Here is a 26,633-nt window from a genome sequence, read left to right as displayed (position 1 = left end):
GTTACTGGAGTGTTACCTCTTCTTGTGTTATGGTGCTACCTTTGCATGGGACCTGCTGTCTGTCTTTTGACTCAGGATGCCAGCAAGCCCCAAGCATTGGGACTAAGCACGAATGCAGGCTTTCTTAAAGATGCAGCATGGTAATGTAAGCATCATCATCATCATCTACCCCGTATCCTAAAAGTAACATTTAGATTTGAGACTTCTGAAGAAGATGGATTGACCTTCTCAACATGCCTATTAAGTCACCCCACTCTATGTCCTTCCAAGGAGGAAAACTGTGTGTGAAGGAATCGTGTACCTCCGCTAAACTTTTGATAACCGAAAATGTTTGGATACCTCTCTCCTGAGAATGTTCAAAGCTTTTATGTAGAAGGCAAGGGGGAGGGAAAATTTATAATGCAGGGCAACTATGATATGAAGAGTCACTCTCATAAATTAATCGCTGTGCTTATTTACTTTTTAACTGTTTTTTTTCCAGGTCCTCCCATTATTCTATGGGCAGTCGAGCTTTTTCCCATGACAGTATTTTTATACCTGATGGGAGAACTGAGAGTGAACAGGCCATCCAAGCAATGTCACAGGAGAACGTTTTAGGAAAAGTCAAAACTCTTCAGGTAAGAAATTGCAAGTGGGAGAAGTATTTAAAATGCGGTGGGAAATGGTCTCCAGAATGTGTTAAATGTGGGTAGAGGTGAGTTGCTTTTTCAACAGCCTTGAGGCAGTTTCTCAGCCATGTAAGTTGTCTGGCCAAAAGCCATGTAAGTAATTTGGATAATCTGCAGAACATCTAGCGTTTGGTCTTGAAGGGTACGGCAGTGATGCTGCAAGCAAATCTGCAGAAATGTCTGCATCTTGTGGAACTCATTTGAATTTGAAGGTTTTGGCATATCCTGATCTGTAGGCCTGAGACATACAGATGTGGTACTGAGTGGAAAAAATGGGGGAGGTGGTGGTGGCAGGGAATGGCATGCAGAGGGAGACTTCCTTGCAGAGCTGATTTAATTATCCTTTTAGACCTACTACGTTTTTTTCCTCCTTCTTTTTCTCCCTGTCCTTTCAGTGGTTCTCATGGAAGGTGGAGATCTTTCTCTCTCCAAAGCAAACAGCTCATAAGTAACTACATAATCAGCACATTTGGATATTTGCTTCTACGGAGCTTTGCATGACCTTCTTTTCCAGAACTCTGTCCTATTAGCGGTCTAACTAATTTTTTTGCTTTACTACTTGTACATCTGTAACATTCCCAGCTCTATGCCTGTACAGACCTTGAAAGACCTGTCCTTCAGACACACGTTTCAGTTTATTGCTCTGGAAGCTGACATGTCCTGTTCAAAATGCTGGTAAATTTTTAATGCTGTGTAGGTGCCATTACCCTGTAGCTGACTAGTAAGATACCATTGATTTCTTTTACCTCCAAAGTCTACCTGTGGTCCATCTTTTCTGGTGAGTGAGAGATCATGCACAGTAGACAGATCCGACATTCAGGACGAAACTGTTCCTTCTTCCTGCACGGTGCTGTCAGCAGACAGAGCACCTGAATGGTGTTGGCTGTGCTGACTGCGAAGTTGAACTTTGAAGTCAAAACCACACAAGGACAGCTCCAATTTCTCTGTGCTGTTTGTTCAGCTTAAGTTTCCCTTGGGTCAGGAGGATTCAATGCATGCTACTTCCCAGGCTAGAAACAATTATATTTTAAATGACTGCTGACTCTGGGCAAAGATGTGAAGTAGTTGGACCTGTCTTGCAGAATGCTTGAGTGTCTTTTGGATGCAAAGCTCACTGACTTCTGCAGGGAGCTGTGCCCTCCCTGTCTGTTGGACCTCTTGTCTTGGCTTCAGTACATTAGCTTTTCTCTGAATACCGTCTTGCTTTGTAGGATTGGCTTCTCCCATTCCCAAACTCACCTTAAAATTTCCAGTGGAAATCATTGCCTTCACTAAACATGATAAAAAGTACGGTTAGTGCAGTTGCTAACCACCATCTTCACTAACCAAATGGTAACTCAAGAAAATTAAAGCAAAAATAATCACCCTTGAAAGTCTCAAAATAAATAGCCAGTGATATGCTCTTGCTCGTGTGAACTTTGCACGAGCCTTTTTTTGGTGTGGTTACTTGCATGTATTTTAAGGGGGAGTGTTGTTGAATGATGTCAAAAGTGCGCCTATCTTTTTATTGAAAATCAAAGGACAGTAGTTCATTTTTATCATTGTAACTGCAACCCAGCCAGTAACAACATCCCTGATCCAGCTTTTCCCACTTTACTGGTGATGGCAATATCCAGAGCAACCCATTCAATCAGAAAGCAAATGCATAATAGATTGTAAATGACACTTTTGCCTATTTACATATTTCCACAGAAGTTATATATTAATCTAAATGTCTATGGGTTTTTTTCATAACCCCATGGAAAGGCTCCTTATAACAAGCCCAGCAGATAGCTGTCCCCATTTCCCCAGCCATGACTTCTGTAGCTCTTCCCCAAGTTTTAAGACAAGAACATGCCAAAATCCCATTGCACATTTTTAGGTTAACCTTAAGAGTTGAGTCCCAGGTCTGACCAGTCATGTGGACTGTCATTCCTGTCTGAAGGTTTTATGCACTCCTTACCCCATCCTTTTTTTCTGCTGTAATATTCTAAAATGAGACTGTGTTTGCTGCGTGATTTTTCAGTCACAGAAAACACTGATACGCGGTCTCCGGTTATCAGAAGCTGGTATCTACTTTGAAGTCCCTTTCTGCAAGCTCACTCCCACTGGGAATGTCTGTATTTCTTCAAGTGGTGGAACAAGAGGAGACAGTTGTCTCTTCTGAAGAGCGCTCTGCTCCTTAAAGCCAATTCTGTGGCCAGCTCCCGGTAAAGTCATTGCTGCGCCACAAACATTACTGTGGTTTCGCCCAGGCTTGTATGTGACCATGGAAACACAGCATTTCCAGTTTCCATTTGCCTGGCAAGGTACACCTCAGTAAAGAAGAGTTGCCAGGAATCAGTGCCCTGTGCTGGCTCTGAACTCGCCGTATTACGAACGGAGATCAAAAGCTCTGCAGATTTTAACCTTTTTCAGGATTTTTTGGGGGAGTGGTAGAGTGAACATTCCTGAAAAACTTAAATCTTTTTTGGAAGAGGTGCCGTGCTTACAAGCCTAACTGCTGGCATCGTGAAAAGGGTTTTGAAATCAGAATAGACATGCAAGCCATTCGATACTGATGGTGCTGGAACTCATTCTGCTGACCACCAAAGCATTTCCCCCTTCTTGCTTTGCATTTCTGCTGACTTTGGAGTGTTGATGAACCCACCAAAAATGTTGTGTAATGGTGCAAAACTCTGTAGCAGTCTGGGCAGCTGGCCAGCCTGTGCACTCGTTCAGCTTCTTATTGCAGGAATTGTCTTTCTGATTATGTGTGCAAGGTAAACTAGTTCATTCTGGCATAGCTCTCATTTCTTTTTATTGATTTTCATATTGGCAGCATTTATCTTATCAGCCTTTCTGTAAATAGATTTGGTCACGTTCAAAGGTTTTAGCATGTGCTAGAAGTCAGGCTGAGAAAAGCCTGACTTCTTGTTAACCTCCAGTAGTCTTCGTGTATCCCGGTGTTATCTGGTGCTGGCTCAAGCCATCTGCTGTTGTAAAAGCTGTCTTTCCCTTGTCCTTTGGATCTGCTGAGATTTATCATTACCTAGCTTTTAAGATCCAGCATAGAAAGCCAGCCTGAACCTGCTCCCACAAAGAGAGGGTCCGCAGGCACTGGCGATCTTAGTGCTGAACTCATTTAGTTTCTTGGGATCTGGTGCTTTGCTTCTCATACAGAACTGTGAAGGAGACAGAAGGAATGTTTAAAATGTAAATCTAGCAGTGTGTCAGAACAAACCTAAAAGAAACTCTCAGCTTGGGTTTACGTCCTTCCCTTTCATAAGTTAGTGGAGGTTTTTTTCTTGCATCAAAGCGTGTTAGATCCACTTCCTCGCATTTTGCAGCCGTGACTCTTCTCCCTACCACTGATATTTGCCAGAAATGGTCAGCAAATGAGCAGAGGACAGTTTCTGTGTCAGACCCACAAAAACTGTAGCAAGTAAAATGGAAACTCATTTTGAGCGTCAGTATCTCGATGCGTCTGAGCCGTTATCTCCCTTTTGCTGTGCCAGTACCGGGCTGTGGCACCGCTGCTGCCTCTGGAGGCAGGAGGAGGGCCGGTTCTCCACCTCTTGCTTTCACAAAAAGTATCTCAGGTCACCTGGCAGCCATGAGGCTGTGGCAGTCAGCTGCCAGTAATATTAAAGGTTGACTATGGCATATGGCTTATCACCTTTAGGAACTACTGAGCTACATCTTCTCTGTTTCATGTGGCCACATGGTTTAAAACAAACCACCCCTCTCCTCTGTGAGTTTGTAAAACACCCATTTATTATGCAGATATTAATTATGATAAAACATGTCTTGAGAATGCAGACTTCTTAGTTGAATTCTGAAGGACCACTTTTTAAATTCACATTTCCCTGGCGTTGTAATGATGAATGTCCCCAGTCATTTTCTTCCTGTCAGACCTAACGACTGTTCAGTTTCGGATCCCATTTCTTTTAGTCATTAATGTATCTTAGCTAATGATCAAGCCTGTGCTTCTCCTGCTGTGCATGGCACATCTGTATTCCACCGGCCATCCCCACGGTTGTTTCTGTTTGATATTGTCCAGATCGCAACAAGGCTACAAAGGCATTTGCTAAACCTCAAAGCTATTATCCTTTACCTTGATGCTCTGGATTTTACAGAATTGGGAGTGAATTTTCACTGCTTGATTTCCCAGCTTTGTATTGCTTACAATTAATTTCTTTGTTGCCAATATTTTCTAGTGCCACTGCAGCCTGTTTTCTTCACATTTGGCAATTGTTTTCATTTTATAAACTGAATTTATAATTTTTTCTTTCTAGCATTTCTATGACAGACCCCCTTTTTCCTATGACCATATTAAGCCCTGGAAATGAGCTTCGATTTTCCTTACTCACATCTGCTTTGCTTTTGGTACTCTGCAAGGAGAGACTCAGGTGACAAATACCACAGATCCTCAGTATCTTCAGGTTATCATCTGAAGTATCTTCAGGCTTCTTCAGAAAGTCTTGCTCTTAAAATGTGAGCCTCTGTAATGGCCCATTGCCACTGTATATGGAAATCTTTATTTGCATCTGGATTTGCTGCAAATGCGTATCTCTAGTGACCCATATACAGTTTGCTTCTTCACCCTTCTTCTATTTTGGCCTCTCCCAAAATCTTTCTTGAAATGTAATGACCCAAACCACATGATGCTCCGGCGATGGAGAAAGGAATAGTTCCCCCCCTGCATCTTATATCCATATATTACCTCCAGTAATACTTCTTATTTTCCTCCTTTTCAGTAGTTTTATGTGTTAATTTTGCATCTATTTTAATTTTAAAGCCTCCAGCTATGCCAGTATAACTTCTCACATGACAATTTCCAGTTTATTCTGACTCTTTGATTAAAAAAAAAAATTGCTTATGTGGGGTGTTTTGCTTGCTTAGATATGCTGCAGATTTTCCTGTTTGGATAAAGAAGTGGAATCACTTCCATAGAAAGAACAGTTAGGTAAACTGTCTTTTCAGCCTGGAAAATAAATGATAAGAGAGACAATATGATAGAGATGCATGAAATCATGAGTGGAATTGAGAAAATGAACAGAGGACAATTATTCAGTCTTTCACAGAATGAGAACACATGAGCATCAGTTGAAACTAATAACGCTTTCAAACCAAACCAAATATTTCTTTATGCATAGTTGGACTGTAGAACTCATTGTCACACAGCACTGTTATTCATGAAATATTTATAAAAGTTCAAAGAGCAATGAGACAAATTCATAGGAGATAAGTACCCAACTGGCTATTGACTCCAAAAGTCCTCAGATGCCACAAATCATTGGAGAGTTTACAAGGAAAATCTCAGTACAGGCTTGCCCTGTTCTTATATATTCCCAAGGCATTTAATTTTGGGGTCCCTGTGAGAGACTGTGCAGGACCAAGTGGAATTTCAACAGTACGGCTCTTCTTAGGACAAGTATTATTGATTAAGTCATTATTTCACAATTATATGTAACTAGAAAACATAATTTCATTTATTTATATACCCGGGCATTACAAAGAGACATGAAAAATAGGAATTTGAGTTGAAGGCAAAATATGACCAGCATTTCTTGTAAGGCTCATTTGGATGGAATGGGCTGAAATAGTACACTCTGCTTGAATGATTTGTGACTGAACAGAGCAAGCAGCTCAGCGGATCTGGTTTTGGATCCACTCCAGGCACGGAGCCGTAAGAATGATGTGGTTTCAGGGGGCTGAATCCAACATGCATGCAGGCAGGCATGTACACAGAAGAGGAGCCAAATTGGACTGAAAGAGGAGATATACAGCCCGATCTGGGCTCCCTGCCGGTTAATATGGAAAGTTTGTGCTGTGGCATTTCCTATGCAAACACAAAGAGTGCTTTGAAAGTCTCAGCTTTTTAATTTGCTGCAGGTGCCAACCAGTGCAGAGCCGTTTAACTTAGGAGTTTTATTTCTGAAGTTATTCCTGATAAGCTGGTGTAAAGATGTCAGTTAAATACTATCAGATTTTAGCGAATTATTTTGCATTGAATAAAAGTGGGCCTCTGTCGTGGTCCAGTTACTGAAGAATTTTTTAACAACTGGATGAATGCAAACTTTTTTTTCCCTAAATTCCCAGTATTTCTTTGCCTTTATTAGATGTGCAGCCCTGCTCCTCACCTCACACTGAATGATGCCGCACCAATAACCACCCCGGTTGGGTGTGAATAGGAAAACTCTCGTGCACCTCTTGAATCTCATAGAAAAAAAAAATCGGGAATGAGGTAAAACTGGTCTGGAGCACAGCTTGATGATCCCATTCAGAAGCTCCCCTGTGTGTGTGGTCCCTCCGGCCGCTGTTTCATGGTGTAATTGTCATATGTGGTAGCTGTGCTCTCTCTTTTGGTGCTGAGAATGGTTTGTAAGTCCTGTGGAAATGCCTGTCCACTGGCTGCAAACTGAGGGACGGGGAAAGCCCACTGGAGTTGATAAGGCTGGAAGTGGAAGGCGCAGGCGGGAAACGTTCATCTCTTTCCTTCTGCTTCCAGCTGACAGCTCGATTTTGGAGCAGGACGGTGATTTCTGGCTGCTAAATTATAAGCCTTCTGGCACAAACCAAAAGAGACCAGGTTCATTTAACTGAGACCAATATGCATCCATGGAGATTTCCAAAAGGGTATTTAAACACCCTGTGCATGACTCTGCAACCATAGAACAAAATGTCATGCCTGCAGCTTCTAATGACCAGAGTTGCAAATAATCCTCCTTAGGCAACCATCATCCACATGCTGTCAGCACAGGGAATTCTCAAGCACAGAGAAGTTTAAAGCAGACACTCCTTTCCAGGGAATATAGCCTCTTCTCAATGGCCTTGCAGCTTAAATTGATGTATCTCTCCATCTCTGGGTTGGACTGTGTGTGTTCTTTCAAGTAAAAGCTGCAGCTTTTTTCTTTGCTTTCAGGAATGATGCATTTTTAGGGTTTTGGCCATGTAGAGAATGTATCTGTATGAATTTTTTTGAGAGGGGATAATTGCATCGCAGTTACAGGATAAGCACATTTTTTAAAAGAACAAGGAGCAGGTTTTACATTGCTCTTTGAAAGCAATAAGAATAAATTTGCTCAGTGGTAACAATAAGCTATCTGAGATTTTGACATTTGGTATTCAGCATCAGCTTTGGAGATTGGAATGCACTGAAAGAAACTGGCCAACGGAAAACTATTAGTGCTGTTCATTTAAGCTAAATTTAAAAAAAAATAATTCAATAAATAAGTAATACAGAAAAGAGCCTTCTGTCCTGGAGGGAATGTGAGGGCTACTAGAGTCTCTACTTCAAAATTGAAACTAATTTATGCAAGTCTGAGCAAATAAACTTTTAAAATTTTGAAGTAATTTCAAAAAACAACTGTGTACCGTCCATAAATATTGAGGATACTCTATTTCCTGGAAATATTATATGCACAAATGCACATTTTTACAGCAGAGCCCTCAGGCATCCTTGACGACAATTAAAAAGGCCGCTCTTTTTAAAGCAAAGGCCATTCTCCACAACAGCTCCATCACTGCACAACTCCCACTGTGTACTGCACACACAGTAGATCAAGAACTTGTTGAGGAGATCAAAAGAACAGCACACCCTCCCTTCCTCCAAAACACATTGCAAGCAATCTGCACATGCGTGCCACGTTCTCGTCATGGAACAGATGCACAGATCCTTAGTTTCTTGGGTAGTTGCTCAGGTAATGCTGACAGTTCCAGTTTTCTTCCTGGGAGAACTGTTTGTCTAGAAATATGGCTTTTGTAAGAAGAAAGGAGCAGCCTCAATGTAGAAAACACCTTATCAAATTAAGAAGCTGTTCTGAAGTAATTTTCTACTGGCATCTGAGGATCTCCAGGAATAGAGCAGAATCACAGCCTTCACATTATCTAATACAGATCTGTTTGTGCTCTCCAACCCCCATTTATGCAGTGGTAACACCTAAGATTTCGAGGCAGAGTTGCACTGCTAACATGAAAGCTTGGGAGGACTTGGTGAAACCCGTGCCTTTAGTGCACTGTGAGTGCACTGCCAGTAATCTAGGCAGGAATAAAGCCCATTCAAAACAGCCCACTCTGCCAAAATGACATACTGGATGGATTTCATTACTTTCTGCCAAAATCCAAATGGGCGTAAATAATGCGTAACTCAATGAGGAGACTGAGAAAAACTCTTTGTCGTGGTTTAACCCCAACCACTAACTCAGCCCCACCCAGCCACTCACTCCCTCCCCCTGGTGGGATGGGGGAGAGAATGGGAAGGGTAAAAGTGAGCATGGATTGAGATAAAGACAGTTTAACAGGCAAAGCAAAAGCCATGCATGCAAGCAAAGCAAAACAAGGAATTCCTTCACTGCTTCCCATGGGCAGGCAGGTGTGCAGCCATCTCCAGGACATCAGGGCTCCATCACACCTAACTTGGATTACTTGGGAAAAACAAATGCCATGACTCCATACGTCCCCCTCTTCCTTCTTCTTCCCCCCAGCTTTAGATGGGGGGAGCATGATGTCATACAGTGTGGGACATCCCTTTGGTCAGTTGGGGTCAGCTGTCCCAGCTGTGCCCCCTCCCAGCCTCCTCGCTGGTGGGGTGGGGTGAGGAGCAGAAAGGGCCTTGGCTCTGTGTAAGCCCTGCTCAGCAGTAACAAAACCATCCCTGTGTTATCAACACTGTTTCCAGCACAAATCCAAAACATAGCCCTGTGCCAGCTACTGTGAAGAAAATTAATTCTATCGTAGCCAAAACCTGCACATTATTCTAATTTAATAACCTCATTATGAAGAGTCTCTGAATGTACTTTTTGTCTTAATAGTTCAAGAAAGGAATCTGATAACGTTTTGGGGTGATATGAATTAACTTTTATATACAAGTCTAGTCCACTGGGCAATGATGGCAAGCAAGACTAATCTGTCCTGAATTCTTTTACAGGTCCATCCACTGCTACTAAAGCATATCCTCCCGTGCCAGCTGCTTACCTAAGCCATGCTGCTGATTCTGTGGTATAGGAAAAAAACCTCATCTTTATTGTACATGCTAGCTACTCCAACCTTCTGCAGTTCTCAGCGGCAAACTCGTGTCAGAGTCCATCTATGTACCTGACATTCCCACTGAATAGAAGCTGCACAGTTAAACAGAGTATTCCCGAGCTGTAGATGTTCATAGTAGCACAAGACAAAGATGGGAAATCTCCTTTGGAGAATTTTCTGAGTTTGAAAGAGAGTAAAGCAGGCAAATAAGTCCACGTGTCTTTCCTTCCTAACTGAGAATGATTCCCTGAAATATTTTAGGAAGAAAACCTATCAGTAAATGTTCTAGACTCCATTTGCTCCTTCTAGAGTTTCTTCTAACTCTTTTCCAAAAACGTTCAAAGACTGCGTAGTGTGTGTCTCTGCAGTAGCCAGGGCTATAATTTCTCCAGTTCACCCTACCAGAGGACAGATATTATATGCTACTTCTTTTACTCATCTTACGCTTGATATAATTAGAGAGTGCTTTCTTGTAACCCTTGAGAGAAGATTACTTGAAGGAAAATAAATGGTGTTAAAGCTCTTTTCTCCATTCATCTACTGAGCGTCCCCTGCTTTTCGCAAAAGCAGAGATGTGGCGGTGCACATGAGCATGAACAGACATGAGTTTGTGCGCTGTTCCTATGAGATCAAGCACCTAAAAGAAGCTAGGTTTCCCCTCCTTTGAGAATTTGCCTTCTCTAAGGCAGGGTGATGCCAAACCCTTAACCTTTAAAACTTATGACTAAACTTTACAATAAGGATGTCTTTAAAAACTGCAGGTGCACGAGATGCAGTGCTTGGGGGCTGAAGAAGAAAAAGTTTCTCTTTGGGGCTGTTTTAGGTTCTCAGTGTACACTTGGCTCATGATCTTACTTCTTTGTAACAGTAAGGTTTCATAATTAGCTTGTATAAACAAAGTCTTAATCTAGGACGTAGATTTAAAAAAGAGAAGGAATGTTTCAAAATTCACGATAAGTTTTCAAAAATTAGCAGTGCTAGTGAGAACGTTAAGTTGATCATCCAAAATCAGAAGTCACGCAGTAAACTCCTGACCTTGGTCACTTTGCAGGGAGAAAGAAGAGGGGGTGGCCACTGTGTTGCAGCAATGTGAGCCTCAAGTTGATCTTTTTGTCCAGAGTCAGAAGTTGCCCTGAGTGTTTCTGTGCAGCTTTCACGTGGAGAAGGGGTGTGTGCTAGAGTTGGCTTGTTTTGCTCATGATATAAATACCTTTTTTTTTTTTTCTCTTTTCTTGTTTTTCAGCAACAGTTGGCCAAGAATATAAAATTTGGGCAGCCTCCACAAATGACCATTTCTGTGAAGACAATGGGGGAGGCAAACACTAGTATGGAAGAGGACGTGTTGCTCGGTAGCCCCATGGAGATTGAGACTCAGCAGGACACAGTGATCTCAGAGAGTGGTAATAAAGTAAGCACTTTAAATTGACATATTCGTGGCATTATAGCGGTATTAAAACAGTAAAGTTCACTGGGGCATAGCAGATGTCTCCAGCGAGGCACAGCGGAGCTCAGCGGGCTGTTTCGTGTGGGTGGAATCTCTCAGCTCGTGCTTCTTGGACTGGAGAGAAGCGTGTGCTCTTGGCATCCTGAGACGGGGCCCACAGAATTACTGGTTTAAAATGTCTGCGCTGAACTTCCAGCAACGCAGATGTCGCTCGCCGTGTAGCTGGAAGACAGGAAATTTTTCTGAGACAGAAAATGTCTTGAAATATGGACTTCCCAGCATGGAAAGTTGTGCACAGCATCAAATGGCAAAAAGGAAAAACATTCCAAAATGAGGGGGTTTGGAGCCTAAATCCGTAAAATCCTGGGTCTTGGGGTAAATATCCGTATTTTTCATGGACAGGAACTAAAGACAAAGAAGGGGGAGAAACATGATGAGAATGCTCCCTAAATCAAAACGTCCAGTATAATTCAAATAATTATTCAAATTATCCATGAAAATTTTGACACTGGGAACTGTAGGCATTCAGGTGTCCAGAAAGGGGTTGTTTGGGCAGTGAAGGAACACGCTGAGTGATGGAAGTTCTCTGGAAGCACTCTAAGGCGAGACTGGTTCTGTGTGTGGCTGTAATGGTTGAAGGGAGCACGGGGGACAGAGGGACACCCTTCCCCGCCCGGAGGAGGCTGACTTTGTGCCTGGAAAGCCTTGAGGAAGGCATGCAGCAACCCACCACGTGCGTGCAGCCTGTTAAGATCCCGGAGGGGCACCAGGGGACGGGCTTCAGCTGGTGTTCACTGGCACTAGTGCTGGCTGTGTGACAGGCAAAGGCCGTAAGCGTCCTCTGCGGCTCATGCCTACGTTCAGCCAAACGCGAAGAAGGGAGATTTACAGCTGAGGTGGCCCAAATTCTTCATCAGTCTTCAAGGGGCAGCATAGCTCCCCTGTGACAGCTTCGGGACATGGTTTAGTGGTGGGATGGCAGGGTTAGGTGAATGGTTGGGCTTGATGATCTTAAAGGTCTTCTCCAACCTAAATGATTCTGTGGTTCTATGATTCATTCCTTCGTGGCTGTGGTGGGATCTGCCAGGGAGGCAGGTGCCTGGGTAGGACCTGCACACCCACGCCTCTTCCCCTGAAGTCTGCAAGGATAAAAACACAGTTGAAGTAAGGCACGTTTCTTGTGCTTCACAAATACTCTTTTGAAGCAATCGGTTAAGGTGAATCAAAAGCATCCTGTGCACACAAAAAGTGCAGTGGGATCACGGGCAGGTTATGGCTATGTACCCCAGTACTAGGCAAGAGACTGCGTTTGATACAAACATAAATTCTCTGCAGACAGCCTTCTTGCTGGCTCCTGCAGGAGACCCAAATGTCACCTAGTGACCTCCATCTTGAAGGAGAAAATAATTCGAGCACTAAAACCACACTAGAGTACCTTTGTGTGATAAGGAGGGAGAGATTCAGTCCTTACAACCAACTCTTTTAAATATTATGTTTTGAAAACAAAATTAATGCCCCTTTGCATAGTTCTTTTTCCAAATACTGAAGGAGCAAACATCCCTGCTCAGAGGAGATTGCAGACAACAACAAAACAAACCAACGCGACATGCATAGGGTCAGCCAGAGCACTCAGTACTTTCCTTTTCTCTTCCTGTACACTGCTCATTACCTGCTTCATCAGAGGTTTCTGGTGCACGGCAGCTTGCCTGGTTCCCGCTCCTGTCTCTGCTGCTGGCCTTGTAACTCCTCTGTGTGTTTATCTGCACAGGTCCTGGGGGGACAGGGTGGCTTCCGTCAGGAGTTAGTGGCCAGGACCACATAACGCTGCTCTACTTCAAACAAATTTCCTGTGCTGCTTTGTGACTTTTCATTTTCCCAACTGGGTAACTTGGATCGATGGCAAGAGTTCTGCGTTTCATTTAACCTCTATTTGTAAAGCTGATTTTTCAGGCTTTATACTAGCAATCATGTGGCATCTGGTGCAAAGGCGTCCTAACACACATTAGGTTACAGAATAATACTGTGATATAATGGTTAAAAGCAATGTTTCTGGGTGTGATGAGTGCTGCTTCAACCCCTGCGCCTTAAAAATCCCCTCGTGTGAGACAGCTGGGAGAGGGACGGTGGCTGAGGGGTCCTAGTGGCTGGTAGGCTCTGATTCCTCCGGGAGAGACGGTTTGTGTTGTAAGGAGAGGAGTTGTCAAGAATCGGGAGCTGAAATTCTTTGCAGCAGAGGTAACGCCTGATCAGGTTCCTATTTTTTTTCTTTGGGTGTAGGTTAGGGGAAAATAAAGTTATTAAGAGCTGATTGAAATCCTATAAACCTGTGCTCTTTCTTTTGATTGGGAACCTGGTTATCTCGCTAAGGAAGCTGAGTGTTTTGCCTTTTGTAGTGTCTTGTGGCAGCAACTGCTTCTGTATAGACAGCAGTGATTTGAGGAGCAGCAAAGAAGCTCATAGCATTTAGGAACAAGAATTGTTTAGCCATCCATCCTGCAGTGGCAGGAAACGGGATAAAAATCCTACCCTGACATGCACGATGTCACAAGTCCTTTGAACCATATTTATTACATCCTTTGCATTTTAATATCTAGCTGTGGTAATCTTGTTTTCTAGTCCACTGACACCCCAGGTTTCTTGAGACCAATGAATTTGCCTGGACCAGGACACGAAGCGGAAGAAAAGGTAACAACACTTTTACACTTGGTTTGCACCAAGGTAGTTTCTAATTTTAGTTATTAGAAGCCCGATAGTCAGTTTTTGCTGTAATACACATTTCATTGTTGCGTGATCATCCAAGATTTTGTGACTGTTACGCAGTTTGGGGGCTGGTAAATAAGCAATAATGAAGAATGAGAAATCTGTAAGGGTTGATTGCAGGGAACAGCAGAACTCGGTCTCTGCCAGTCTTGCAGCATTTCATGTATTAATCACAGAGCCATAATTTTCATAAGTATTTCTACTACTTTGTTATGCCTACATGTAATTCAATAAGCGTATGCAAAGTGTTCCATCAGCTTTTAAGTAATTGGTTCCCTAATTAGCATATGTTCAACCTTGGAAGATTACAGGGCTGTCTTGAAAACAATGTATGTGATTTTCTTTCCTTACACAAGATGTTTTCTCCCTTCATTTTTTTTTTTTTTTTCTGTCTTCTTATTCCACTTGGATTGTGCCAAACACCAGTCTCAGGATGATAGCTCAGTGACTTACGGGAGAGACTGATTACAGGCTCGCTCTTACGCGTCTAGACGTACAGTGCCACTGAATTTATTCATGAGAGGAGTCTCACTAAATCACTTTGTGTTTGCACTTTCTGAACCCAAATATTTGAAGGGCATGACAAAAAAAGCACCAATCAAAGGCAGCATGGTCTTATTTTATTTTTTTGCTGTTCTTTGGTGCTAGCTTGGACAACTCCACATGGCTCTGGAGGGAAGGTTTTGTGCAGGCACTGTGCCAGTCTGAGATCCAATACTGTAGTCATCTCCCATGCAGATAGTACGTAGCTGTTCCATTATAATGCTTAGATAAGTCAATCTGACTTGCTCTTGCCTAAAGTGCATGATCTAAATTATTTAGTTATGTAGATATATTTTCTACAGTAAGCAAACTTTAAAATTGTCCCAGTGTTTAATGGTGCTTAAAACTCAGCCTCTGCTCTTCCCATTCCCAACAACTTCTGAGTGGAGCTAAACTGTGAAAAAACTTCAGTTAGAATGGTCGAAGTAATTTTCAAGTGAAAAGTATAAAAACATGTAGTACTGAAAACAGGAAAACATTACAGCTGTAACTTTCATGTCCAAAGTTCATGATTTGTATAATGGAAAAACAGGGTTTGAAATCTTTTCTGCTGATAACTCCTTTGAATTCAAAGCTGCAAAGGCTTTTTTTTCTGTGTGTGTGTATGTATTCTTTATTTCTTTCTTTAAATGGAACAAATAGCTTAATAATAGCTTCTTGTGTTTGTGATACAAACAGGTCACTCCAGTCAAATCATCTCGGCCAAAAAGACAATTTTCCTGTTCTGGCACAATTGAAACAATCAATTTGGATGCAGTTCCCCAGGCTGTTGCTCGCCTAGACAACAGTGCAGCTAAACACAAACTGTCTGTGAAGCCAAAGAAGCAGAGGATGTCAAGAAAGCACAAGAGATTAACAAAGGTATTGGGTCGCTGGTCAAACAGCAAGAGGAGGGGGGTTGCTTTTGAAGCTGGGTATAACTGTAACTGAGTGCACCACGAGTAGCTATAGACAGAGGACTGTCTTAAGATGTGATGAACACTGTTAGAGATACTGACTGCAAGCTGCTTCGACAAACCTTGCATCTTCAGGGCAAAACAAAATGCATACTTCTTTCATTCGGTCTTGAAGTCAAGATAGACACCTAAAGATGAAGGTGGAGAGAATCATGGAATCATAGAATGCTTTGGGTTGGAAAGGACCTTTAGAGGTTGTCTAGTCCAACCCCAAAGAAAAGATGCAAAGAATTTTTAATATGGCCAGTTGAAACAAATACTACTTACACCTGAGGTACTTCCAGTAGGATTTTACATTGGGAGAGCTTTCTGATTCTGTTTTTTCTAGTAAAAAAAATTAGGTCATAAAGGTCTGAAGGATACCTGCCACTGTTAATGCTGCTCTGGTATAGGCAGTCAGTTAGTGCAAAATTTGGTTGGGGAAAAAAATGGATTCTCTAAAACGGGCATGGGTTGTGACAGTGATAATATCATTATTTTATAGGAAAGAATAAGACTTAAGTAACTCAGCTCTTGCTACAGCTAGAGTGAATTATCAAGTCCTCGCTTTGTACACTTACTGCATGGCTATTTTGGTTTCTAGCCTGACATCTTACCAGTGCTTGTAAATGGGACAAGACTATTCAGCTAACACAGGGTTCAGGAGAGGCCACTGTCCTTTCTTCCACACCATTGTGCTTGCATTTATCACTCTTGCAATGAAGAAATTAAATGTAAACCTCTTGTTTATATGGAATGTTTAACTGGAGCCAGATGATGGCTCAACAAATGGTAGCCAGACAGGGCATCAGCTGAGCTGTTTTCCTCAAGGAAAGTGCAGGGAAGCACTCTTCAGGTGCAGCTCATCTTCAGGCCGTGTCGCTGCAGAGACAGGGAGTGAGCTGTGAAGGAGATCTGTGTGCAGTTTATTGCCAGTACTGCACCCACATGCCAGGGCTGTCAGCGGTCAGCAGCAACTACCTGCCTTGGTACAGTGCGGCGCTGTCGCCCGGGAGCTCTAGGCTCCCTGTCCATGCGTGGTCCCACGGTTCCTGCAATAGCACTGGAGTCTCAGCACAGCTACTGGAGAAGGATATCCTGGCCGAGGATTTATCGTAGAATCATAGAATATTTTGGGTTGGAAGGGACCCCTAGAGGTCATCCAGTCCAATCCCCCTGTAGTGGGCAGGGACACCGCTGACTAGATCAGGTTGCTCAGAGCCCCGTCCAACCTGATCTTGAATGTTTCCAGGGATGGGGCCTCCACTACCTCTCTGGGCAACCTGTTCCAGTGTTTCACCACCCTCACTGTAAAGAATTTCTTCCTTATATCTAGTCTAAACCTACCCTGTTTTAGTTTAAAGCCATTACCCCTTGTCCTGACACAGCTGACCCTACTGAAAAGATTTTCCCCATCTTTCCTATAGGCCCCCTTTAAGTGCTGAAAGGCTGCAATCAGGTCTCCCCGCAGCCTTCTCTTCTCCAGGCTGAACAAGCCCAACTCTCTCAGCCTGTTTTGTGCAAAGCAACCAAACTGTGCTTCCCTGAGCGGTGTTCATTCCTGGCTGGCATTGCAGAGCTCTTTTCTGCAGGCAACAGCTTCTGTCTCTGCAAGTAACAGCAAGATTTGCCATGAAGGAACTGGCAAAACAATGCCCTTAAGCAGGTGCTAATCATTTCGGGCTTAAAGGATGGAGTTCTAAGTAGTAGAACAGGCATATGAAACTTGTGCTCTATTCCTCGGGCTTCTGTAAATTTGAAATGGCAGGTCTCGATTAGCTCATGTGCGCCAAATGGTGATTCAGTATTTAGCATTATACTGTTATCGCTGCTGGGATGTTTTCTTTCTTTTAAAGGCTGTCATCCGCATAGGTGAGAGGCATGGGATATATGATGACGTGATCCATAAATTGGGGTGGGTGTGTTGGTGTGTTGGCTCTGGATCTAAATAATTGTTTAAAAAAAAAAAAAGTAGGCAATATTCAGTAACTCCAAACTTTTTCTCCCAATTTTAGGGATCACAGAGTTTAACAATAACAGAATTCGAGCCAGAGGACCTAGAAACTCAGCTGTATGGGGACAGATACCCAGGTTTTAATGGACACATCATAGCAGACAAGCTAATCCAGAGCAGAGATGAGCAGAAACCGCTTCAGCTGGCAGAGGAGAAAAGAATTGAAGATCACTGGGGAATCTTTGAGGCTGAAAGGATAAGGCAGATTGTAGAAATGGAAGAACAAAGAGAACTGGAAGAACAAAGGCGCCAAGAACTTGAGCAGATGCAGAAAGAGCAGGAGAGAAAGCGTGAAGAAGAGAAGAGGCAGTATCCCCTTGAAGGAGAGAAATCTATGAAAATAGAAGAGCAAATATGCCATAAAGAGGAGAGACTGCTGGAGGCTGAAAAGAGACAAGAGCTGGAGAAGCAGAGGCAGAAGGAGTTGGAGGAGCAACAGAGACGAGAGCTGGAGGAGCAGAAGCTCCAGGAACAGGAAGAGCAACAGAGACGAGAGCTGGAGGAGCAGAAGCTCCGGGAACAGGAAGAGCAACAGAGACAAGAGCTGGAGGAGCAGAAGCTCCGGGAACGGGAAGAGCAACAGAGACGAGAGCTGGAGGAGCAGAAGCTCCAGGAGCGGGAAGAGCAACAGAGACAAGAGCTGGAGGAGCAGAAGCTCCAGGAGCGGGAAGAGCAACAGAGACGAGAGCTGGAGGAGCAGAAGCTCCGGGAGCGGGAAGAGCAACAGAGACGAGAGCTGGAGGAACAGAAGCACCGGGAACAGGAGGAGCAACAGAGACGAGAGCTGGAGGAGCAGAAGCACCGGGAACGGGAGGAGCAGAGATGTCAGGAGTTGGAGGAGCAGAAGAGGCAAGAGCTAGAGGAGCAGAAGCGTCAGGAATGGGAAGAGCAGAGGCACAAGGAGCTGGAGGAGCAACAGAGAGGAGAGCTGGAGGAGCAGAAGAGGCTAGAGCTGGAAGAATTAAGGCAACATGAGATTGAAAAACAGTGTCAAGAGGGAGAAGAAAGGAATTGGCTGGAAGAACAAAAAGAACTCAAGGAACAAAATAAGGAAGAAAAAAAGAGACAAGAGCTAGAAGAGAAAGAGCTTCAAGAAACTGAAATAAAACTGAAGCAGGAGAAAGAAGCTGAGAGCCTCAAACAACAGAAGAAACAGGAGGAACAAAGGCAGCATTTGATGGAGAAAGGAGAAAAGACAGAGAAGGAACAACCCCAGCAAGTAATGGATAAGAAAAAGAAACGGGAAGAGCAGAGAAAACACAAGCTCACAAAACAAATGCACATGGAAAGTGCAGACGGTGTGCAACAAGATGAACTGAAGCAGCAAAAGGAACAAACCGAACAAGAATGGAACAAGCTGGAAGAGCAGAAGGTAGGCACAGAAGGGCAAAATCTTCAGCAAAACCAACAAGAAAAATCTTTGGAACAGCGACAGGACAAGGATCAGTTGTGTTCTGGAGGGGCTGATAGGCATCTGGTAGAGGAGAAGCTCCAAGAAGGATCGAGACCCCAAAAACTCAAACAGCCAGAAAAAGGGAATAAAACAGCAGAAGAAGTCCTAGCCCAGAAACTGAAGAGAGAAGTTGAGGCTCAGGAACAAAAGCGAATAGGGGAAGAACTGAGGTGGCAGGAGGTAGACGAAAGACAAACTGCATCCAGACCCTTCACATTTCAAGTGTCTTCTGGAGATAAGCAGATTATATTTCAGAAAGTAAATCTGAGTCCGGTCATGCCCGTCAAAGGAACAGGACTCTCTTCTCCATCCATCAAAGACTGCAGGATGCAGACTTCCAGCAAGGGCTCTCATACGCTCCCGTCATCTGCGTGTGTACCCCATACAGCTATTTTGGTTACTGGAGCACAGCTGTGTGGCACAGCCGTTAACTTGAACCAGATAAAGGACACGGCTTGTAAATCGTTACTTGGCTTAACAGAAGAGAGAAAAAATGTGGATATTCCTTCACCGGAGAAGGCCCAGGATAAAAACCAAGATCCCAAACCCAGCAGCAGTAAAATGAAATATGCCCAAGAGACATTAAACAACCAGGCCGTACTGGCTGAGTGGGCTTCTATCCGCTCCAGGATCCTAAAGAACGCAGAAAACAGCAAATATAACGAGAGAGACCGAGTAAGTGTCTGCAGACACAGCGATGACTGGACACCCCGAGGACGAGGTGCTCCCCACGGCAACTTGAGGAAAACCCTCTCTGCAAATGCAAAGTTCTCGATAACACCAGCGTGGCAGAAATTTTCAGAAGCTTCAAAGAGCAGTTCAGATGCTGAGAATGTAAGTGCGGCAAAAGGCAACGAGACAGCGGCTGTGGGAAGAATCACTGGCTCATCTGCTGATTCAAAGGAGGCTGTGGCTTCCACTTTTAAGGATAACTTAGCTGAAAAGGCTAAGGAGAAAACAGAAACCAACAGTGAAATGACAGACAACACAGAAGGCTGTAAATTTGCAAAAGATCTTCCGTCTTTCCTTGTTCCAAGTTTTCCTCATTCTCCGGGTAAAGAATTACCCCAGGCAGAACTTCCCGGTGCTTTGGAAAATCAGCAGAATAACAGCACAAAAAAAGCAGATAAACCAGCACCAAACGGAGAAGAAAATGTTTCTCCTTTTGGGATAAAGTTACGAAGGACAAACTACTCTTTACGTTTCCATTACGATCAACAGGCAGAGCAAAGGAAAAAGAAAAGATACAGTGCAGGAGATAGTTTTGATGGCATGCCTGACCCAATAGTTACGACAGAAGGTGAGAAAGAATCCCCTGGTTTTGCTCCACAAGGGAGCACGTCCCCTGGCATGGGGAGAGCGAACGTCCCTGGTATTGCAAAAGACTCTAAAGACTCTTCAGGTACTGTGGTGGAGATTTCACAACCAGCGGGCACACCAGTGGGCTTGCCAGCCACCACCCAGAGTGCTTTAACCCCTCATGAGAAACCAGCGTGCAAGTCACCGGTCCCACAGAAACCTGCTTTAGCTCCAAAGCCCACCAGCCAGACACCACCATCGTCTCCTCTCTCTAAAATGAACAGATCAAACCTAGCTGATACGCTTGGGCAAAGGTTGGTTAAAGCTGAATCGGACGGTGGCTGGAGAAGAGAAGATAGAGTGAATGCAGCGCACCCCACACCGTCCAGTGAGTACAAAAATGAAGAGGAAGAAATCAGAGAAAAGAAGTCGTTTTTCCCATCTATAAGTATTCCATGGAGAGAAAAAAATGACAAAAAGCCTGAGCCACTGAAGAAAGGTACGCATTTTTCAAAGGTCATTTAGCTATTGTCTGCGTTTGCAAAAGGAGATTCTGGAAGTCCAGAGGAAGAGGTTTGGTCTTAAGCTAGGATTTTTACCTGGCACGTTATTTGCAGAGCACAACTGCTTTGCTTAGGGTTGTCTGAACTAATGGGACCTCCCATCCCCACGGTTTAATTCAGAAACACACAAACTCAGCGTGACCGGTGTGACCTGCTTAAGGAAGGTCATTTCAAGGAGGTAACTGAAGTGTGTGTGCGTGTTTTCCTTGGTAGAGAAGTTACTGAGTTAGAGGACGGACTCTGTGTTCCATGTGTAATGGAGTCATCAGAGCGGAGGGAGTCATTTTCGTAATTTACTGTTTCTGTTTTATAATTTATTGCTTCTATTTTCTAGGGGAATATTATCTAGCTTAAAAAATATTAAGGTCTAGGTCCCCTTGTGGTGCCTATCCTGGGCAAATCCTCTACCTAACCCAATACAGCTGGGCACAGGAGTCTGCATTTCAGAGGCACTCTTCCGTAGTAGAAACAATTACAGTAGCCGTAGTGGCTCTTTAGAGGAGGGTCGAAAGCCCCTGTGTCTTGAAATAGTATTCTCTACAAGAGGAAAAATTACCCTTCCAGCAGAAGGACACTCAAAAGAGCAAGGCAAGAATTCATAATTTAATTGGGAAATCCCTTTTTTTTTTTCCATTCTTGAATTTTGCAGGCATCAAGACACTTCTAAAACCATATCTCAGTGAAATCGCTGCTTATTTTTTACCTTTTTTTACACTTTTTCCTTTCACTTCCATTTTAAAATGAGGATTTACAGAAACTAGACCGGAGAAGGCCCAGGATAAAAACCAAGATCCCAAACCCAGCAGCAGTAAAATGAAATATGCCCAAGAGACATTAAACAACCAGGCCGTACTGGCTGAGTGGGCTTCTATCCGCTCCAGGATCCTAAAGAACGCAGAAAACAGCAAATATAACGAGAGAGACCGAGTAAGTGTCTGCAGACACAGCGATGACTGGACACCCCGAGGACGAGGTGCTCCCCACGGCAACTTGAGGAAAACCCTCTCTGCAAATGCAAAGTTCTCGATAACACCAGCGTGGCAGAAATTTTCAGAAGCTTCAAAGAGCAGTTCAGATGCTGAGAATGTAAGTGCGGCAAAAGGCAACGAGACAGCGGCTGTGGGAAGAATCACTGGCTCATCTGCTGATTCAAAGGAGGCTGTGGCTTCCACTTTTAAGGATAACTTAGCTGAAAAGGCTAAGGAGAAAACAGAAACCAACAGTGAAATGACAGACAACACAGAAGGCTGTAAATTTGCAAAAGATCTTCCGTCTTTCCTTGTTCCAAGTTTTCCTCATTCTCCGGGTAAAGAATTACCCCAGGCAGAACTTCCCGGTGCTTTGGAAAATCAGCAGAATAACAGCACAAAAAAAGCAGATAAACCAGCACCAAACGGAGAAGAAAATGTTTCTCCTTTTGGGATAAAGTTACGAAGGACAAACTACTCTTTACGTTTCCATTACGATCAACAGGCAGAGCAAAGGAAAAAGAAAAGATACAGTGCAGGAGATAGTTTTGATGGCATGCCTGACCCAATAGTTACGACAGAAGGTGAGAAAGAATCCCCTGGTTTTGCTCCACAAGGGAGCACGTCCCCTGGCATGGGGAGAGCGAACGTCCCTGGTATTGCAAAAGACTCTAAAGACTCTTCAGGTACTGTGGTGGAGATTTCACAACCAGCGGGCACACCAGTGGGCTTGCCAGCCACCACCCAGAGTGCTTTAACCCCTCATGAGAAACCAGCGTGCAAGTCACCGGTCCCACAGAAACCTGCTTTAGCTCCAAAGCCCACCAGCCAGACACCACCATCGTCTCCTCTCTCTAAAATGAACAGATCAAACCTAGCTGATACGCTTGGGCAAAGGTTGGTTAAAGCTGAATCGGACGGTGGCTGGAGAAGAGAAGATAGAGTGAATGCAGCGCACCCCACACCGTCCAGTGAGTACAAAAATGAAGAGGAAGAAATCAGAGAAAAGAAGTCGTTTTTCCCATCTATAAGTATTCCATGGAGAGAAAAAAATGACAAAAAGCCTGAGCCACTGAAGAAAGGTACGCATTTTTCAAAGGTCATTTAGCTATTGTCTGCGTTTGCAAAAGGAGATTCTGGAAGTCCAGAGGAAGAGGTTTGGTCTTAAGCTAGGATTTTTACCTGGCACGTTATTTGCAGAGCACAACTGCTTTGCTTAGGGTTGTCTGAACTAATGGGACCTCCCATCCCCACGGTTTAATTCAGAAACACACAAACTCAGTGTGACCGGTGTGACCTGCTTAAGGAAGGTCATTTCAAGGAGGTAACTGAAGTGTGTGTGCGTGTTTTCCTTGGTAGAGAAGTTACTGAGTTAGAGGACGGACTCTGTGTTCCATGTGTAATGGAGTCATCAGAGCGGAGGGAGTCATTTTCGTAATTTACTGTTTCTGTTTTATAATTTATTGCTTCTATTTTCTAGGGGAATATTATCTAGCTTAAAAAATATTAAGGTCTAGGTCCCCTTGTGGTGCCTATCCTGGGCAAATCCTCTACCTAACCCAATACAGCTGGGCACAGGAGTCTGCATTTCAGAGGCACTCTTCCGTAGTAGAAACAATTACAGTAGCCGTAGTGGCTCTTTAGAGGAGGGTCGAAAGCCCCTGTGTCTTGAAATAGTATTCTCTACAAGAGGAAAAATTACCCTTCCAGCAGAAGGACACTCAAAAGAGCAAGGCAAGAATTCATAATTTAATTGGGAAATCCCTTTTTTTTTTTCCATTCTTGAATTTTGCAGGCATCAAGACACTTCTAAAACCATATCTCAGTGAAATCGCTGCTTATTTTTTACCTTTTTTTACACTTTTTCCTTTCACTTCCATTTTAAAATGAGGATTTACAGAAACTAGTTGGGAGGCACAGCTACCAGCCTGGGAGAGCAGGGTCGGGGCCAGCTGAGGGCTTCTGTGCTCACTGAGCTCTGAGGGGGCACCTTTGCACCCCAGTGCTGCTCCCTGCTGCTCACAGCTCTATACTGGGTGCTAGCCCCGATTGCATACTGGGTACAGAAAGTCAAATGCTCAAGTGATGATTTAAAAAAAAAAAAAAAAAAAAAAAAAAATTCAGAGGGGCTGCATTTACAGGAGCACATAATTTGAGTGCCCTTTATTTGTCTGAAGTTTGGACTTCTTCCCTTGAATACGGCTTGGAAAATCAGGGAACTGCAGTACGTAGTGGCTGGATCCTTTTCATCAGAGGTGTAAACAATCAGTGCATATGTATCGCTCTCACTTAAATATGTATAAATTAGGCTAGAACTCTAAGAGTCCGGGGTAGGCTTTTTCACCAAAAAAAAAGGATAAATTTGGACAGCTGTATGAGTGTATTGAATTAGGTCTTATTCTTGAGGCATAAAAACTGTTTCAGGATTTGACATGGAGTCCATCAAGGTCTGTGAATGGCACGGCATTCAATGGGCTTAGCTCTGGACTTTTCACAAGGTAGAGAAGTTGTACTGGTTTGCTTGAGACTAGAAACGTGCATTACTTAACCAGTTCTATTCATGTTTTCTTTCAGAAAAACCCGTCCTCCAGAGCAGGCACTCTTTAGATGGATCAAAATTGATGGAAAAAGTTGAAACTTCACAACCGCTTTGGATTACGTTAGCGCTGCAAAAGCAAAAGGGATTTCGTGAGCAGCAAGCTACGAGGGAAGAGAGGAGACAAGCCAGAGAGGCGAAGCAAGCAGAGAAGCTGGCTAAAGAAAATGTAAACAATCTTAGAAACCTGCCCATTAGAAATCCTGATACTATAATTAAAACTGCAAGCTAGTTTTATTATGTGAAAGGGAATTATTATTTTTTATGTTTGGTTTGTAAGATTTCATAAAAGCTAAAATGACAGTGAGTAAGGAGCAGTCTGAAAGCCTGGGGTTCCCTTTTGCAAAACGGAGACCTCCAGGAGAAAATGTCGTGCAATAGTGTGACAATTTTAGTGTAAACTCTGATGCCTTAACATCGGGTGGTAGCTAATGGCAGTCATTGGAGTACTGCGTCCAGCTCTGGAGCCCTCAGCACAAGAAGGACAAGGAAGTGTTGGAGTGGGTCCAGAGGAGGGCTACAAAAATGATCCAAGGACTGGAGCACCTCTCCTGTGAGGACAGGCTGAGAGAGTTGGGCTTGTTCAGCCTGGAGAAGAGAAGGCTGAGGGGAGACCTGATTGCGGCCTTTCAGTACCTAAAGGGGGCCTATAGGAAAGATGGGGAAAATCTTTTCAGTAGGGCCAGCTGTGACAGGACAAGGGGTGATGGTTTTAAACTGAAGCAGGGTAGGTTTAGACTGGATATAAGGAAGAAATTCTTTACAATGAGGGTGGTGAAACACTGGAACGGGTTGCCCAGAGGTAGTGGAGGCCCCATCCCTGGAAACATTCAAGACCAGGTTGGATGGGGCTCTGAGCAACCTGATCCAGTTAAAGATGTCCCTGCTCACTGCAGGGGGTTGGACTGGATGACCTCTAAAGGTCCCTTCCAACCCAAAACATTCTATGATTCCATGAATCATAAGCACAAGCACTGTGCAGGTGATGGAACAGAAAAATAGTATGCAACATACTTTTTCCAAAGCTTGAGTAAATAAGATGATAAACCTTAATGCTTGGGGACTAACAGCTGGAATACTCATTTATAGGTGAATATAGGGGAACATTAGCAAGTTTGAATTTATTTCTGTTGTAACGTGTATTATTTGGATAAAATGTAGACGAATTAAAGCCATGAACCGTCATGTGAAACATCCGAATGCCTAAAGCAGGCACTGAATTCAAGTTACCACTTCTTCCCTGTTCTCTAAATAGCTATTTACTCTCCATGGCTTCCTATGAGCAAGAAAAAACACTTCTACTTATAGTACAGGAGGGACGTTACACAAGCAGTGATGCTGTACATAGATACTACAGATGGCAAAAAGGGAGAGTATGTGGAAAACTAAGTATATTTTGATATTTGTTATGAGACCCAAGTTTCTCATGGACACATGCATAATTGCAGATGTAGATCATAGATAACCAGGTGGGAGAAAACAGCAGTGGGTGTGACATTGCCCACAGGTGCACCCTGTCTGTGTTTCAGTGCTGCATTTAACAGGTAGGGCTAGCTCCAACTGCACAGTATTTTGACTGAAGTGACAACATGACAAATTTAACTTTGTGGGTTTGGTTTTTTTTTCTTTAACAGTCTTTAATAACTGTTAGTTTTAAAAGTATCAGAGTCTTTGCCAAAAAGGAAGGGGCAGGTGATGAATGAAGGCATCAAGTGTGACATCTCGTACCTGTAGCCACTACGTGACAGCCTGTTTCCCATTTAACAGTTTTCCTTCTCTGTTCTAGGCTGCTGTAAGTAATCAGTCAGATAATAAGCTCAGCAGCAGCAAAACAAGCACACTGCAGAAATCTACAACTCAGGAAGGGGAGAAGAAAATTGAGACTGCTGTGTCAAGACTAGACAGAAGGGAACAGCTAAAAAAGTCAAACACCCTTCCAACTTCTGTGACAGGTATGGTGAGAGATTCAGATTTACTCTAGGAATAATGCACTTTAGAAATGGTATTCCGTGTTTTTGAGAAAGTGAATGAATTTTTTTTTCCTCATATATTACCCCTAGAGTTACAAATGCGTTTGCTTTCAGCACGGAACAACACAACTTGTCCCAGCCTCACGTGCTGGCCATCATGCTGCAAGTACATCATTTTAACAGGTTTTTACCAGCTTCCCCAGGCTATCAAGGTTGCACTACTGCATTTCCTTCAAATTGCCCCAGTTCGAGGTAAAAAAATTAGGCTGTCTCCCCAAGCCATATCCAATAGTATTTTTGGAATATGACTAACACACAGTAGAGGGATTTGACTCACTGTAAATCGCAGTTGCAGGCTGCTTTGCCTCTAGGTTGGGGGTTAGCACAGATGGGGAACGCTACTTCTACAAAGTGTACAGGAGTAGGAAATGA

General features: G+C 43.5%; 1 protein-coding gene across 1 annotated transcript in view; it reads left to right on the top strand.

Moving 5' to 3' along the window:
• The first annotated feature begins 482 nt into the window (after window positions 1-482).
• CRACD (capping protein inhibiting regulator of actin dynamics) overlaps window positions 483-26,633 on the top strand; it is a 28,771-nt gene continuing 2,620 nt past the window's right edge. Inside the window, exons 1-7 of the mRNA XM_035897833.1 lie at window positions 483-617; window positions 10,900-11,064; window positions 13,717-13,785; window positions 15,082-15,264; window positions 17,354-20,603; window positions 24,210-24,400; window positions 26,018-26,183. Of these exons, the coding sequence (XP_035753726.1) occupies window positions 498-617; window positions 10,900-11,064; window positions 13,717-13,785; window positions 15,082-15,264; window positions 17,354-20,603; window positions 24,210-24,400; window positions 26,018-26,183 (4,144 nt within the window). The 5' untranslated portion in view covers window positions 483-497. The remainder of the gene's footprint in view (window positions 618-10,899; window positions 11,065-13,716; window positions 13,786-15,081; window positions 15,265-17,353; window positions 20,604-24,209; window positions 24,401-26,017; window positions 26,184-26,633) is intronic.

This window comes from Egretta garzetta, unplaced genomic scaffold (genome assembly GCF_000687185.1).
Source record: "Egretta garzetta isolate BGI_Z169 unplaced genomic scaffold, ASM68718v1 scaffold46, whole genome shotgun sequence".
Classification (NCBI taxonomy): domain Eukaryota; kingdom Metazoa; phylum Chordata; class Aves; order Pelecaniformes; family Ardeidae; genus Egretta; species Egretta garzetta.
The sequence above is the reverse complement of the archived record's forward strand: the minus strand, read 5'-3'. Positions and strand labels throughout refer to the sequence as shown.